This window comes from Limulus polyphemus, unplaced genomic scaffold, assembly GCF_000517525.1.
Source record: "Limulus polyphemus unplaced genomic scaffold, Limulus_polyphemus-2.1.2 Scaffold1200, whole genome shotgun sequence".
Lineage (NCBI taxonomy): Eukaryota > Metazoa > Arthropoda > Merostomata > Xiphosura > Limulidae > Limulus > Limulus polyphemus.
Genome location: NW_013666810.1, coordinates 38,423 through 57,155, shown reverse-complemented (window position 1 = coordinate 57,155; position 18,733 = coordinate 38,423). Strand labels below are relative to the sequence as shown.

Here is an 18,733-nt window from a genome sequence, read left to right as displayed (position 1 = left end):
CAAGCACACCCCTCTACCATGCAGGATGCAATGGGATTCTAGCGTTGTAAGTCCGCAGACATACCGCTGTGCCACTGGAGGGCCAAATTTGAATTATACTCACATTTTGTTTTTTTAGATGACTGCTTCATCTAATAATAATTTTGTCAATTATGCTATCTCCACACTTAGTTTATAACATAAAGAGCATTTAGAACTTAAAAGACAAATTTTCAATTATTTTACAATAAAGTCTTATAAAATATTGCTTTTTGCATCAAATTCTATGCTGAAACAATAACATTAATGACGTATAGTGCATAAAAAACTATAAAAGGAAAGTTAAATATATTTTGAAACATATCAATTGCTATAACATTTTTAAATAAAAATACTTTAAATTTTGGCCATTTCACATCAGAATGTAATAAAAAATAAAAATTTTTTTTTAGGTTTTATATATGTATTTTGAAATAACAGCAAATCATAAATTACTATATCAATACCACAGAATTCCATTATAATTTATCAGTCTTAGTAACTAAACTGTATTTGGGTCTAAAAAAAATATGATATTTCAAGCTCCATTATCTCGTACCTTTCCATTTTGATTCTACCATGCAAAAGAAGGTTTTCCCATATAAACATTTTGCAAGGGCTGAGAAAACCACACGGGGGACATTCTAAGTTTTTGATTGGTTATACACACATCATAGAGTGAAGTAGGTGCACGTAAGCATGTACTTCCAAAAATGGGGCCACCTTGGTTGATTCACAATATATATTGTTACATCTCTATTCGTTTGTTAATTTCCTTAGAAATTCTTTCCCAGAAACTTCAGCGATACAAGTCCTTTCTTAAATAAAACTAGTTTATTCTTTCTCAATACAACTTTGCAATACACTTAACTTCCACAGTCACACTGGTCCCCACAACCTTTCAGAATGTCCTGTCACACCATAAAGCTTCTGCATGGCTTCTGGTACTCCTTCGTGAGCTAACACCTTGATGCTCACAAGGGTTTGCTGAGATGCAGATTCTATGACAAAGTTGCACCTTTGGCCATCCAGCTTTCCTGTCACATAGACACTGTGTGTGCTTGGTATTTTACACCTAGCTGCTGGGACTTTCATGATGGGGTTGGTGGGCGTCGCTCAACATCAACCACTACTGGTCTCCTTGAGGCTGACTTGTTGGTAATATTCCTCCTACACTGGCTCCTCAAATGTCCGTGCTTTCCACAGTTCCAACAACCTTTCTGGATACCATATATCTATTTTGATACTTTATAAATGGGGCCACCTTGGTTGATTCACAATATATATTGTTACATCTCTATTCGTTTGTTAATTTCCTTAGAAATTCTTTTCCAGAAACTTCAGCGATACAAGTCCTTTCTTAAATAAAACTAGTTTATTCTTTCTCAATACAACTTTGCAATACACTTAACTTCCACAGTCACACTGGTCCCCACAACCTTGCAGAATGTCCTGTCACACCATAAAGCTTCTGCCTTTCCTGCTGTGGCATCTCCCTTATGTTGAAGTTGCCAACATTGACCTCTCTTGCACTCAGGTTTGTTACAGTGCCAGCAAAGTCCCTCAAACTTCTCTGAAAGCTGACCCTTTCTGGCCTTAAATCCAGATGACTGTACCAACCTCGGTACCTCTGTGCTGGACTGAACGTAGGATTCAAATTCGCGAGCTCTGGCCGGGTTTCGATACCCGTGGTGGGCAGAGCACAGATAGCCCTCGTGTAGCTTTGTGCATAATTAAAAACAAACAAACACCTGTCCCTCTACCTCTTAAATGTGGAATTCTAGCTATTATGTGAGAAGATGTATAGTACCATATTGGAAATTATTATTTTCCTACACTGAAAATATATTTGTGATAGGTATTTACCTCCTCTCAAACTTCTCACCCTTTCTCCACATTTAAAACCAGTGCTTAATTTCTGCCTAATCTTGAAGTGATGGTTAGATAGAATTGAATAGAGGGAGTCACATGTGTCAGGAGGGTGTGTTACACTCTTATTGTTAGAGGGTTGTTGCATGATGATTTACATGTGAAGATGCAGTGAACCACATTAATTGTGGGATAGGTGGGAATTTCAAGGCTTGTGGCTTGCAAAAAAACATTTTGCATATAGAGGGGAGCAGTGAATGACAATAGCTATTCATGTGAGAGGAGGTAAGTACCTATCAGAAATATATTTTCAGTGTAGGAAAGTAATAACTTTTGTAAACACATTAACCATGCATATTTACTACATTAATTTTTATAACTTTCTTCTTACTACATATCAGTTAGCCTGAAGAGGCGTGCAAGAGTGGAAGTGGAAGCTTTTTCATTACACTTTGACTTTATAAATGAAAAACTGATTGAGATACTATTCTTTTTTATCAATCCTAAATCTTATTTTATTGTTTTCATTTTTAATGTAATTCCTCCCCTTTTTTTCTAGATAGTTTCACTTGTTTTTCAGGTCTCCTCACAGTCTGGATCTTGAGAAAATTTTCTTACATCCCTACCTATTCCTAGCTTATTTTATAAAATGTTATATGTTTATTATGAATATATATTTTAATCAAACCTATTCTTGCTATGAAACATTAGTGTCTTCTTCAAAAATATAACACATTTGAAGTTGTTATGGCTACTGTTCACTCTTTGTCTTGAGAAGAATGTTTTGACAAGATGTATGGGTTTACTGCTCAGGTTCATCTAATGAAATGGCCATTTGTTTGGCTATTCAGATGATTGTTAGCTTGAAGTTTGTGAATATTTCACTGACAGCAGAGATTAGATTTGATTTGAAAGATATGGGGATCAGATACCTTCAGTTTTGATAACTCACTCTCAAGCACAGATTTGTCAACCAATTATGAAAGCATTTTTAATTACTCATAGCAATGTCACCAAAATTTTAAATTAGTATCACAATGTTTCACCAGAAGCAGTTGAGACAGAAAGTCCACAGAAAAGTAATTCACTGAATCTGATAATTTCTCAAAATCCACTAATGTCAAGAAGTACAACTTTTATACAAGATGTTGTACTATTATATGAAACTTATAGAAGGCATTATCAAATAATCATATGCTTGTTTTTTGTTTTTTCAACAAAAAATGACAGTTTTGTTTTTGTTAACTATTATTAGTCATGCTTAATATACTTATACTCTTTTCACCTTTGCTTGTAATGTCAAATTTTTCAAATGTAACAGTGGGGTTAAAACATTTTGTGTATGTTTTAATAAACTTATTGATCCTCTTTAGTTTGACACAAAATTTGACACATACATTTTTTTGAAAATAAATGTTGGCTTATTGAAGAACTGAGTATGATATCAGACCTTTTAACCAATATAGGTGCCTTACTGCTTCAGCAAGCAAGTTTACCTGATGCCACTCAACAAGAAATTATTGTGGCTGTTAGGTATGTATCTTTCTGAGAAAACTAAATAGTTTTCATGTATATTGCAAAATATTGTTGCTGTTTTCTGTTCCATATATGACTTTTTTTGATGGGCATATATTATATTTTTAGGTAAAATATAAATTTGATCCAGGAATGATTTTGAAGCAGTTTGTATATTTGTTAAGAATAATCTTTACTTTCATAGGCTTAATATTAATAATAAAAGTCATATTAAAATAGAGATGGGTATTTGTATCACTTTCCTGGTGAGGGACAAATTCAGATAAATGCAAAAAAACAAAAACCTCTAGGTTTAGCATAATTTTTATTAGAAATATTAGGCCTATTCGTTTTGCATGCTTCAGTTTGCATTCAACACCATAATATGTAAATTGTTTATTATCTTATCATATGTTTTCTTTTTAAGAAAGGGTACTTTTGTTCATTATTTGATATTCTAGAAAATATGTAGATTGATTTGATAGATTATTTTTAATTGGTAGTTTACTTTTAGAATGCTTCATATGTTTAAAGATGTTGGCACAAGTATACTGAAGTTGAAGTATAGTTGAACAATCTAAAAACTTTAAATACCTCTATTCTAGGTAATGACTATTGAACACAAAAAATATGGAATAAACTGTAAAGGAAAATCTGAAGACGTTTTTAATAATATTTCAAATGAGCAATATTATCTTCAGCATCACACCTGCCAATGTCTTTAAACCTGGAAAATTTACCATTACCACCAATACTTCATAACATTCTTTAAATCGTTTAATATACCTAAATGTAGAGTGATATTAACTAGTTCCATTTAGATAGACATACGGTTTGTTTATCATCATCTTGTATCACTAATGCAGAAAGAAGGAAAACAGATTGTTTTTGATATACATTTCTTTTCTGGATATATCTCTACAGCAGCATAACTTTAGTTGGTAAAACCCGCAGTTATAATCTCTCTCTACTTGCAGATAAGTATGAGAAAGACTGCAGAATTATTATATATATATTACTTGTTTTTCACTTGAGCTTGTTTATTGCTTATGTGATGGAGTGAAGTGAACTTATTAAAATAATCTAAAATAAGATCAGCTTTACACAGAGACTTAGTATATCAACTTCATTTTTCAAATTTTTGATGCAAATTATGTTGGTATATGATAATATTAATGTCATCATATTTTACTCTTCCATGACTTGTATAAAGTATATCTTTATTTGGATATCTTCAGGTATTTTTTCTAAATTTTCTTGCAGTTGTTCTGTATGTTTATCTAAGTATTTTTTAGTAAAGTGAATATATGAAGGTCATAAATAGGCACTAAACCTTTTCCTTAGGTAAAGTCACAATGTTTGTGCAATGAAAGTATATACTAGCAGTTTATAATGTGTCAGTGTCTACCTCCATAAAGTGAGTAAAGCCATTTCATTGATGACGGAGATAGTTGTGCAAGTTAATATGAGTTGGGAAGTTTTCTCCCTTGAATATGATTATTTGTAATAGTAATTGAAATAAATTATCTAAGAGGTATAGGATACTGCACTAGAACCACGGTTTGACTTGAAAGTTTAGTATCATATTATTCTAGTTTCTTTACTTGTCCTATGCAGATGCTTTAGGAAATTTCTTTCCATGCAAGCAACCAGTTACAGTCATTTTATAAAATATAGAAGTTGTCCAGTATGTTGGTGATTTGCAAATTGCATTATTGTGAATAAATATATTGTTTTCTTTAGTTGTAGAATTTGCTATACATTTTCGAAAATCATTCTTGTACCATTGATTTCTGCAGTTATGCACAGAATCCTGTCATTCTCAGATTACTGCTGCATGGCATTATCACAGGAACCACTTTCATTAGTTTCATTGAGTGTTGTAATTCATTCTGTGCTGCACTGAAAAACTTGTGTGTAATGTTAGACAGTCTGCAGCCACATGCTCTGCTTATATTGGTATTATATATCTCTTGAAATACATATTCTGATCAGTTAACTAGGTTACTTAGCAGAGAAATAATTACAAATACTGTATTAAGTTTTGTAGCACATGGTTCAGTTTTGTATATTCATGCTGATTTGACTATACCTCATTCAGAATCCTCTAAAATGAAAAGATTTCTCTAAAGAGCTTCTTCAGAAATTTCAAAAATGGTGAATGAAACAGAATGAGAACCTAGCTATAATCTTACCAATTACAGTGATCATAGAGATGATAAGACTCATCCTCATTTGCAGAAGTTTAGAACTGAGTACTCACAGTTATGGTCTGTATTGAAGACATGAGAGAAAGAGGAGACTTTTACTTTCTATGATGTATGCAGTAATGATATTTTTGTTGCACATGGAGAAAAGGATGACTGCAGAAGACTCATTGCTTCACAGAAGCACAACAAATATTTGAAACTGAACCAAAATTCTAATAATGCTCCAAAACAAGAGCATGATCTGATGGATAGTCAGACAATAAAAGTATTAATAACAAAAGTTAAAATATGATTCAAAAATAACAAAAAACTTTCAGTGTGGCCATTCTAAGTCTACAGTACTGACCAATGGACTTTCACACACTGCCCAAGAAAATCTTCATGACAGAATGTGCAAGATATTATTAACTATCACTACAGATGGCAGCTGAGGGAAGATGGTCGTACATGAGAGTTGTTGGATCTAGGAGAAGTTTTCTCCTAAACATAGGAGTTTCACCAATGCTGTGAAAGTCCATGACTTCTTTCTCATTCCTGACATAGACTCGGGAAGGAGAATTGTTAGAATCTGGTGCATCCAGAATGGCTGACTGAGTTCTCCATCCTGAAGAATAACCTTCATGTGAGGGAATATTGAACTGAGGTTTGTCATGGTGGTGTGGCATCTGGTGAGGCTGAGACAAGGTGGGGTGGTCTGTACAGGACTCCCAGACTTACATCATCCAGAGTAATTCAATGCAAGCTCTGGTCAAAGCCACTCAAAAACATCAGATAGATTGGAGATACCAGTGATAAATGACACTAGTTATCTCACCAACATGTGAGGTGGCAGGCACTAAATGATGGAGCAAGTGTGTCATGGCAGTGATAAGCCTCCCTGCTCCAAGAGATATACTGCCACTGTGGGCATGACCCATGGAGGAGCTTATATATAGGTCGGGCAGAACTGACAGACAAGCTGCACAGAGCACCTTGTCATTCTGCCAACCCTAAATCAGTGTCCTACCATTCATCAGAGCATTGAGGTCCCAAAGAGCCCCTACTACATTGTACCCACAATGTTTAAGATGTCTCAGCCTAATGTTGGCTGAGAGTTTGTGAGAGAAAGGTTTATAATGCCCTTACATGTCCCTGTAAATAAGGCTAAGCAGATTTTTCCCTTGATGTTTAAGGATGCAGCCAAGGAAGGTCTGTAATAATTTCTTAATGAGCATCAGGCAGTGAAATGCTTGATGCTAAATCTATATGGTTCAATGCTTGACTCGATCAAGCGTTTAGATAAAGAACGAAAAGGTGAGAGTACTTGTCTGTTTGTTCCGGATAAGCCAGATGATGATACACTGGATTTAGAGATGAGAGACAACTCTGACAGTTGGCCAAGCTACTACCAATGGCCACCTGACCAATATGGCCATGATTAAACTTGATCATCCTAACTAGGATGGTCAAAGAGTCAAAATGTTACAGACAGAAAAGGTGTTATGACTTTTGTATTCCAGGTTCCTGATTTGTAACTTGACACCATTTGTGTAGCAGCTAGAATGATCATTAGGTCAAGCATCCAGTGAAGGAAAAGAAGTGAAGAACCTTTCTTTCATAGCTAGTAAGTTATGTGTCACCATACAATACATACACTTGATTATAATGAAGCTAAGATGGCTGGTGCCAACAAATGTAATGCCTAGTGCATTATTGGATTGTACAACTGGAAACATATGTAAAATTTGAGTTACATTCTGTTAATGGATATCAAAGATAATAAATAGTAAGAGATTGAATCCATTGGGTTTCTATTAGTGGATACAAAAAAGAAAAGGCTTTAAGCAGGAATTTTTTTACAGACCACCTGGTGATATTGACGAAATCAATGATAAACTTTACAGTAAGATTAAAATTTCAGCTGTTAATGAGGTCATAATTATGGTTGATTTTAATTTCAGGCATATAGTTTGGGAAATGCTAGAGTCAAATCATAAGAGAGAAAGAGTTTTGGAAACTATTCAAGATGGTTTTCTTCATCAGTTGGTCAAGGAACCTAATAAAAACAATGCTATTTTGGTTTTATTGTTAACTTCTAATATTGAAGTGGTTGAGAAGGTGGAAAATGCAGAACATCTGGGTGCAATCGATCATTGCTGTATTAGGTTCAATGTTTTGCTGCATGTAGAAATCAGAAATAATATTTTTATTACAAATTTAAAAAAAGCAAATTTTCAAGGGATGTAACAAGAACTGTCTGTTGTGAACTGGGCAGCTGAGTTATTTGGAGACACTGATCAAATGTGGGAATTTTTAAAGATATTCAAATAAACATATTTCTTATAGAAAAAAAAAGTGTGGCTGCAAGGAAAAAAAACAGATTGGCTTACAAAGGGTACAAGGGATAAAATTAAAGAAAAATGTCACAAGTTTAAGAAATTTAAATTCACTAATTTTGTGGGAGATTTATAAGATTATAGAATATCAAGAAAGTTGGTCAAACAGGAAGTTAGGACATCAAAAATGGATGTATGAAAAAAAGGTTGACTGAAAATGTAAAGTTTAACAGAAAGGATTTCTTTAAATACATTAACAGTAAACAAAATGTTAGGATGGGAGTAGGACTTTTTGAGAGATGATAAAGGAAGGCTTGTAACTGATGATTATGAGCTGGCTGGGTTATTAAGTTCTGCTTCTTCTACAGTTTTTATTAATGAAGACTTAAACAATATACCTCATTTTGAACAGTTGATAGATGGAAACAAGATCAAAAAAGATTATCACATTAATTCTGAGCTTGTTAAGAAAAAATATGGAAGTTTAAAAAATCATAAGTCTCCTGGGCCAGATAATATTTCTCCCAAGGGTTTTATAGGAGGTTAAGGATTATGTGAGCCAATTGCTAGTATTTTTTATACGACCTTGATTAGTGGGCAGGTACTAGAGGATTCGAAATTGGCTAAAATTAATCCTCTTTTTCAAGGGAGGTGATAAAGATTGTCCCAATGATTATAGGCATATTAGTCTTACATCAATTGTGGGAAAAATAATGGAAAATCTGATAAAAGATGCTTTGCAAAGTCATTTAACAAAATTTAGAATTTCATTTGATAGTCAACATGGTTTCACTAAGGAAAGTCTTGCCTTACTAATCTTTTGACATTCTTTAAAGGTTACTGCTTATGTAAATGAAGGTAAGGTTGTAAATTTGGCGTATCTGGATTTTCTGAAAACATTTGATAAAGTACCACATAAAACTGGATTAATGTCACAAGTGGGGTACCTTAAGGACTCAGTCCTAAAACCTTTGCTCTTTTTGATTTACATCAATGACATAGATGAAGGAATTGTCAATAAATTACTTAAATTTGCTGATGATATTAAGTTCTTGAATGTTGCTGGCTGTGAGAAAGATGGTGCTGCTTTAGAAAAGGATTTAGACCATTTAGTGAGTTGGGTGAATAAATTTCATATGGGTTTTAATTATATTAAATTCAAGATAATGCACATGGATTATCATAATTTGAATTATAAGAATAATTTGAATGGGAATATCCTTAACAGTGTAATGAAAGAAAGGGAACTTGGTGTAGTGGTTGATCAGTCTCTAAAGCCATCCAAGCAGTGTGTTGTTGCTAGTGGTAGGGCAAATAAGATTTTAGGTTGTATCTACAGAAATATTGAATACAAGTCTAAAGAGGTTATAATTTCATTGTATAGATCACTGGTTAGGCCACATTTGGAATATTGTGTTCAGTCGTGGGCTCCTTACCTTAGGAAGGGCATTGAATTATTGGAAAGGGTTCAGAGGAGGGCTACTAGAATGGTGCCTTAGATGGAGGGTATTGTTATATGAGGAGAGGTAAATGTCTCTGAAATTGTTTTCTCTTGAAAAAAGAAGAGTTAGAGGGGATATGATTGAGGTGTTTAAGATTGTTAAGGGATTTTATAGTGTTGATACATCATCTTTTTTTTCATACTTAATGGTGAGAATAGAAGGACTAGGAAACACAAATATAAATTTGAGCAGAGTGGTTGACCTTTGGAACAAGTTACCTTCAGATGTTGCGGAGGTACTAAATTTAAATCAGTTTAAGAGAAAGATTGATAACTATCTGAATGATAAGGGTTGGCTTTGAGGGGTTTTTCTATTTATTTTTTTTTTACATAAAGTTTTAGTTTATTTTAGAGGATGGGACAGCCTGGTATAACCAATAGATCCCTTGTTGTCCCTAAACGTTATGTTATGTTACAGTTCTGTGATAAGAAGTTAACCTTTATTACTGACATGAAAAATATTATTTGAAAATACAGGGTTCCTCAGGCAGAATTACAAAATATCCAGACCATTAGTTTATCTGCTTTAAGGTTGTGTCTTGGACTGACCAAGACAGACTCTAAGAGTCACTGGCTCAGAAGTATTTTCAGGAGTTTCACAATATGACAAGACATTCATAGCTTCCTTAACAATGTCAGTAGAACCAGCATAAGTCCAAAATAGTTAAAAATAGATCTATACATGAATACAATTAGAATAACACACAGTTATATCTAAAATTGTCCAGGTTGTTTTCAAACCAAGATCCATCCATCTTAAGCAAACAGTGAAAAATGGGATATTTTGCTCTGCATGATAATTTTTCCAGTGTAGATGTACATGGATGAGAAGTGATAAATTTTTGATGGCCAGATTAATATTTATCACCAATACATGGTTTTTCCACTTTTTTAGTACATCTCTACATTGAGTTTGAGTATGAGCAGGGGTGCAACTTTGCCAGTACTGAGTACCAAACTTATTTTTTAAGTTGATACTAGTACCAGGACTTATTTCAACTGCTTCGTGATTTTTTATGTTTACACATACATTTTTTTTGTCTTTTTCAATAAACATGTCCACTTCATTCAACTGAGTACCTTACTTTTTTTTTCTCTTTTTTTTGAGAATTTCACCCCAGTGTATGAGTATGTAGGTTGTACTGTCTAGGGCATTCACATCACTTATTGAGCATCCAATAAATATTGATATTCATTGATCCATAAACTCACTTCCTTATGACATCTGGACACCAGCTGGCTCACTATAGTAGTACCTGTTGACCTTTATAAGCTCTATGTAGCAGTGCATCATTGAATTCACAAATGATGGGACAATTAGTGTTAAGAGTTAACTTGTATATTCTAGTTTTTTTCCCTTACTTTCAAAGTTACATTCAGAATCTACCCAGCAATATCATTTTCTTGTGTGTTCTTCAGTTATTGTATAAGGTGAGATATAATTTAGTTTGTATTGTTAAATATGTTGTCTCTTGAGTGAATAAAATGTGTAAGAAAGTGTTTTTTCATGGATTTTTGAGAAGTTTTATGTGATTCCAGACAGATTAAAGTAACATTTTTAACTGTGCAAGATCCATTCATTGCAATTACTTCATTGAATGTGTGCAATTATGAGTAAGGAGCACTGCATCAATTTATGAAAATTTCATTTTCAGTTTATCCAAAAATAACTATATATATATATATATATATATATATATGTATACACATTTGAAATTTTTCTTAGAGGGTGAAATTTCATAGTTCACTAATACATAGTTTTCAAATGTTTGAATGCTATTTATTAAAAAATTGACAGAAAATTTTCATTCTTCTAGGATAGGATTAGACAGAAAATTGCTCAATTGTATATATGTGATACATATGATTTTGGGATCATATGTGCTAAAGAGTAAAAATACTGAATTATCACTTTATTCTTTATTCATCATCTATACTGCATATGTCATCACTTTATTCATCATCTGTACTGCATTTGTCATCACTTTATTCTTTATTCATCATCTATACTGCATTTGTCATCACTTTATTTTTCATTCATCATCTTTACTACATTTGTCACCACTTTATTCTTTATTCATCATCTATACTGCATTTGTCATCACTTTGTTTTTCATTCATCATCTATACTGCATTTGTCACCACTTTATTCTTTATTCATCATCTGTACTGCATTTGTCATCACTTTATTCTTTATTCATCATCTATACTGCCTTTGTCATCACTTTTCTTAGCTTATTACATTGTTGCATTTGCATATGATCCAAACATTTGGCTTATAGGGGTTCAAGTACTCCTATAGGAATAGGAAATGTTTCTTCTTCTTCCCTCATAAAATATTTTAAGATGGTGTTAAAGAAGATTATTTGCGAAAGGTGAATTCGCTGTAGGCAATTTCTTTGTAAGTGAAGTAGAATTGAGTCATACATTTATAATCTACTGCCCTGTTAGTTCTCTTGTAGTGGAGTGTTTCTGATGTTGAGTACATATCTTCTTTTAGGTGGTGCTACCAAGACCTTACCCTCGGTATAGGCAGTCAACAAAATTGCTATTCTGAAAGTGCTATAAAGGCTGACATTGATTTGGTTACAGATGGCTATAATAAGAAAAGCTAAAGCTTACTGATGTAAATCAGATGAAAACTCTGAAAAAATACGATACGTCAAACTTTTCAGATAAATATTTTAAAAGCAAAATTTCTTAGTTATGTATGATTTGGTGGAATTCTGGTTTAAATAATGAGTGTTATAAACTTTTGAAAAATTGCTAACTTTTGTAGTTTTTTTAATAAAACATCAACAACTATATATTTTTGTTTTTATATTCTTTTTAACGTAACATTCATACTAAAACCATAGTTTAGAGCATAAGTGAAGTTCAGAACTCATTTTAAAATACAAAGAATAGTTTTTAGTGCTGGGCTATATAAGGTACAAAAATCACTAATTGAAATATTTTTAGTTTGATAAATTATATTAGTTTCATTAACAGTATTGGTTCAATATTTAATATATATATATATATACATATGTTTGTTTTTATTAATTTTCATATTCATTATATAATTTTATATATATACTATATTATGAGGATTATTTTGCATTGTTGGCTTATGAAATTTCCTAAGCTGACAAAACTCATGACATACCAGTAGGATTATGATTTATGACTGAAAATATTACTACTAGCAAGGGTTACACAAGTGATGAATAAATGCATTCTAATCATTATAAAAAAGAATGGTATTGTTACGTCTCTGGTCGTTTTTTAATTTCCTGTAAAAATTGCTTCCGAAAAACTTCAGCGATACAAGTCCTTTCTTAAATAAAACTAGTTTCTTCTTTCTCAATACAACTTTGCAATACACTTAATTTCCACAATCAGTTTAACTTAAACACACGCTATAATTCACAACAAACGATTCACGCACTTTACTTACTACCACGCTTAACTCAATTGTCCGTCTATATCTTCAATCTCTCTGTCTGCTATATAATTCCGATTAATTGTCTGGCACACTTATATACAAGAATAGAGGGAGCCTAGCAAATACTAGATTATTTGTGATGTTCCCTGATCTTTCTAGAACTCATTACATGTTACTAGAATCACGTGACTTCCGCTGTCGTAACAGTATATTAAATTAACTATATTAATCAATTACAAAGTTTGTAATAATATATCACTTGTTTAATAAATAAACTAAATTTCATGAATGACTAGGTTAATTTACACAGTTTGGCAATGGAATAGACTTGGCTTTTATAAACAGCTTTTTTTTGTATGGAAGGAGGTTTATTAGAAAAAGACTGAAAGCAAATATTAAGCATACTGGTTTAATAGAGTTGTTAGTCAATATCCATAAATATTTTATTTAAAAGTTTCCTAATATACACTAGCTGGCTGGCCACTTTATTAGGACCAATACTTAATAATGGATGACTGGGTTACCTTTTACCTGAATAACAGCATAGGATCCACAAGATGACGGAATTTGTCCTGAGGGATTTTTCTCATTAATATTGTATGCAATTCATAGAGTGAGGCAGATAGTCGATTGTGATGGTGAATGCCTCTTTTAAGTTCATCCCAAGGATGCTCAGTTGTATTGAGATCTGGGGATTGTGGGAGCTGCCTGAAGTTTCTTATTATCTTCCTCAAACCATACACACACATACATAATATACTGCACATACATTCTATCATGAAACACATGTGTTAGTTCAAAAATAAAATAATGCCACTTCCCTTGATTTTTTAATCAAGTGACTGCCCTAACTACTCAATAATCAAGTGGCTATCATATTGTTACGACAGTGGAAGTCACATGACGCTGGTAACACGTAATGAGTATCTAGAAGGTTCCTGAAGGCTCAAGATGCCCTATATTTTGTATATATAAGACCGTCCAGAAGTGACGGCATTGGTAGATATAGATAATTGCAGACAGACAGAAATGGACAATTGAGTCAAGCGCGGTAGTAAAGTGCATGAATCATTGTGAATTATAGCGTGTGTTTAAGTTAAACTGACTGTGGAGATTAAGTGTATTGCAAAGTTGTATTGATAGGGAATAAACTAGTTTTATTTAAGAAAGGACTTGTGTCGCTGAAGTTTCATCGGAAATAAATTATACGGAAAATTAACAAACGACCACAGACGTAACAATATGAAGTACATTTTAATGTAAAACACCACTTGACAATTTGAAAGAAAAGAGCAACAATTGTTTTTCAGCCATTGGTTTTTCACTCAACTTACCATCCTAACTACTGGTCAATTATTTTAACCCAGCTATAATTATTAGGAGGTTATTGTTAGTTTTCAGCTAATCATAAGATCATAATGACTGCTCCTTCACTGACATTAACTAATCTGAATCTGACTTTTCACAAACAGCTAGACATGTACTATCAATGTGTTTTTCCTCATTAGCTGAAAAGAGGTGATACAACACTGTACTTTGATCATCAGAGTGAACTTGCTAGAACACAATTGACAAGACAAATTATTCTTCTGTACTCTATTGTTACAATACAATCTGTCATAATTTCACTTAAAAAACAGTTTACTCTCTTTATGGCTAAACTTACAAACACACAGTCTAGATCTGTTTGACTATATCTCTCACTAACTTTGTCTTACTTGAACTACATTTTGGGTGCATATATATATAAATAGCCCAACTAAGGCCCAGCACTTTCCACACACTATGAGATATTATGATGTAATAATACTAGAAAAACAAATACAACAATCGCCAATTTATGACAATTGAAGTATACAATGTATGATTCCTACAGTTACATGAAACAAACCTGCTTTAAACTATCACTTTTAGAAATAACTAAATTTAACACTTGTGTCATACTTAAATTAAAACAGTTGTGTATATTTAATAATGCTTTACATTCTTTACCACACTTTCTGTCAAACCATCATTTTGTTCAGCCAACAAATCTGGAATGGATTGCACTGACATGTCAACCAATGGATAAGCTTCAACCCATTTGGTGAAGAAATCGATAATGAGTAGCACATACTGATTACTTTTTTCAATGTTGGCTGAAGCACCAACTCTATCTAAGATGATTCACTCAAGAAGCAAATCTACAACTTTGATGAAGTTTTCCCAGATGTAGCTAGGTTTTTCTTCTGATCAGCCTCATGGTACAATGTCTACACCACCACTAAATATCTTACCTACTCAAAAGATGTAGGGCATTACACAGACTGAATGATATGATGTAAAATTCATACAGTCATTCTGGAGTAGTGTAGTTATCTGAGAGAAGTTGAGCCCAATGAAACCCAGAAAGCTGCAAAATTCTCGTTTATTAGGAGGTAGGGGCCAAACCTTGTCTGATGTGATCTTTTCATGATCAGTGGACACACCTGCATGCATGTACACAAAATTTCCTGGTTTCAATTTCAAGCCTGCATTTGTGTATGTACAAAAATACCATTCTAGTGTCCTCAGCTATAAAATGAAATGTGTGACCAAAGACAAGTATGCCATCCATATAGATTAGACACTTTCCTACTTCAGTCCTCTTAATGTAAGTTCCATCAACCACTTAAAAGTTGTGAGGCATTACAAAAACCTAATAGCATGACATAGAATTCACACAGTCCTCGAGTGCTGAAAGTATTCTTAAGTCCACTTTCGTTGTGCCAAATGGGCTTGACAATATTTAGAAGCCATCTTTAGCATGCTGAACCAATGGGAGCACTTACCCATCTAATGCTTGCCATCCCATTCTTCTATCTCTGAAAGTTCATCTTTTAAAATTCATTTAGTATCAGCAATGGCTGTAACCATGGTGCTCCAAGGAAGCCTGTGTGAGTTATTTTTGTTGAATATGTGTAACATGTGAATGTGATGATGTGTGATTATTCTGCAACCTAATCTGCTATTTTATCCATCCAACAGATCAGCAAACTTGCTGAGGAATTCATTGAGCTCATGTGCTTGAATTGATCTCAAATTGTTGGCACAATCCTAAACTGGAGACTTCAGATGCACTGGAAGTATATTTTTGTGGTTACAAACTCTGGTCACACGACCAAACCCGTAGTAAGAGGATTAATTTGCTCTATCATGTATTACTTTGTGTTATTCCTGCCTTGCTTTTACACGACATTTTAAGAAACAAATATGGTTTCTCTCTCCAGTACCTTGCCACCATTAATATTTATTGCATCGTCTATTGAACCGTTCCCTTCTGAGAACATGTCCAGGTGGTTAGAATGTTTGACTCGCAATCTGAGGGTCACGGATTCGAATTCCCATCCCACTAAACATGCTCACCCTTTCAGCCATGGGGCATTATAAAGTCATGGTCAATCTCACTATTCGTTGGTAAAAGAGTAGCCCAAAAGTTGGCGGTGGGTGGTGATTACTAGCTGCCTTCCCTCTAGTCTTTTGCTGCTGTATTAGGGACGACTAGCGCAGATAACCCTCGTGTAGCTTTGTGCGAAATTTGAAACAAACCAAACCTTTCTGAGAAGCAAACACTACTAAAAGGTAGCAAAAGGCTCTCCTGAAAAATGTGGGATGGAATCCTACCCCACTTCAAGGATTGCTAATACATTTAATGCAAAACAAAGTTTTATCTAGTGTTAAGTTTTCCAAGATGAACAAATACTGTTTAAATTGTGGTATACAGGCATGCCATGCATTTTCGGCTTCCTTGTTTAAAGATATAATTTTTCAAATGCACTTTTCACATAACACATGGTCGTTAGGTGATACCTCGAAAGTACAACCTATCTTAAGTTTAAATGGGAATGACTAGTCACGCCGATAGCGCTAGTAGCTCTTAATAGGTCTTATGTTACCATGTAACTAAGTACTATATAGTTTAGTCAATCTGTAATAAGATCTAAGCCAAGGCAGTTTGGAGAGATAGTAGTTTTGATTCAGTCAAAGTGACAGTCTGTTGTATCAAACAAATACACACAATGTGTTTGTGTTTACAAATAATAAAGATCGTTCACTGAATAATTGTGTCCAGTCTATTTCCTTCTCATGCATTCACTTACTCAAAGAACTCTGAATTATTTCGTAATAAATATCTTGTTCGAATTTCCTATTATTCTATAGACTTATTTTGTCATTCTAATGGAAAAAGTTTAACCTGAAAGTACAACAGCATGGTCAGGAAAGAAACATTTTCATACCATGACTGTAGGATAACTTTTATTTGTTTTATACTCATATGACTTATTTTTTATTGCAGCAAATGACTCAGGATGGAGATGTGCTAATCTTTAGTACATCCAGAATAGCCATTCATGCTCTCCCCTGAGGAACAATCTCAGTGTAGTGAAGCACAGATGACTGGGTGTCACAAACATTAGGCAGATCTGAGACCGAATGGGGCTTTATAGGACCACCATGCTTTCATTAGCAAAGCAACCAAGCCCTATCACTTAGCAAAACCACCTCAAAGAAGCTTCTGGCAGGGTACTTATTTACACAAGAGGTCACGAAAGCACAACCTCATTTAATCATCAATTTACATACTTTTCTGCTACATTAATAGTATCAGTATGTCACTGCTAGGAAATTTGGTGTCAGTTTCATCATACACAAATGTATTTATTCATCATACAAATAATCATGTGGAAGGTTTGTTAGTGGTCCAAAGGAAGGAAGATCTTATGTCCCAAGTGAAATTTGGTTGGCATATAACCTGTACACTCAGGAATAGAAGTTTTAATAGCTAGAGAAAATTCAGAAAAATGATTATCCCAAATTTGATGATTTTTTTTTTCAAAATAAGCAGATATCATTCTACCAATATTTATATTTACTGTTTCAGTAACGTTAGACAGAGAATGATATGGTGTTGTAAAGATGTGTTTAATTCTCATTGCTTTACAAGTTTCATCCATCAAATGAGACACAAATTGTGGGCCATTATCAGGTAGAAGAGTATCTACACAAGTATTCATTAATTACTTTTTTTGACAATCACCTTTGCAGTTATTTGTTTAAGAGGATATAATTCAACACATTTACCGAAATAATCTGTCACAACCAACAGATAACTATTTCCTATCCAAGACATAGGATAAGGTCCCATGATATCTACTCCTATTATTCAACCAGATTCCATTAGTTTAGCGCTTTGCATAAATCCAGCTGGCCACTTCTGATCAAATTTAGTGATTTGACAAACATGACATGACACATAATTTTTAATGTCCTTTCTCATACTAGGCCAATAATACGTCTGAATACTTTGTCTATTGTTTTTCAAACATCTTGATGAGCAGCCGTAGGATGATCATGGAATTCGCTTAGAATTGCCAGTATCAATGTTTTTGGAATAACTGGTCTGAATTCACCATTGGTAGCAACCAATTAGTGTTTTAATTTATTTACAGTCTTTACAATTATAGTAGAATTATCTGGTAATAGTCCAGTTTTCAAATAAGAGTATACATGCTTATGTTCATCATCTTTACTTCTTCAGTAGCCAATGGCAAAACGTTTAGGTGATAGCTTACTGATGTCGAATTCTCGAGTTTCTTCTAGGGGTCAATAGGATGTCTAGATAGGGCATCAGATAACTGGTTCTCATTATATCAATTATGAAGAAAGAATATCAGGTGGAAAGGGAACCCCCAGTTGAGGAAGCATTCCAGAAATTAAAGCAGGATTTATGTAAGTCCCCTGTATTGCAACTTCCAAGAAAGACGAACACTATTGTTTGCATACTGATCTTCAAATGTTGGATTAGGAGCAATTGTGTCAGAAAGGTGTCATAGCATATGCCAGTAGAACACTGAATGCT

The 18,733-nt window shown here is 33.6% G+C and overlaps 1 protein-coding gene across 2 annotated transcripts in view; it reads left to right on the top strand.

The window, feature by feature from the left end:
• The window catches only part of LOC106462575 (acyl-CoA dehydrogenase family member 11-like), a 176,685-nt gene extending 164,458 nt beyond the window's left edge, over nucleotides 1-12,227 (top strand). For both annotated transcript variants that reach the window (XM_022389869.1, XM_022389870.1), the window contains exons 12-13: nucleotides 3,354-3,420; nucleotides 11,929-12,227. In XM_022389869.1, coding sequence (XP_022245577.1) covers nucleotides 3,354-3,420; nucleotides 11,929-12,043 — 182 coding nt within the window. In that variant the 3' untranslated portion in view covers nucleotides 12,044-12,227. The remainder of the gene's footprint in view (nucleotides 1-3,353; nucleotides 3,421-11,928) is intronic.
• The last annotated feature ends 6,506 nt before the right edge of the window (nucleotides 12,228-18,733 follow it).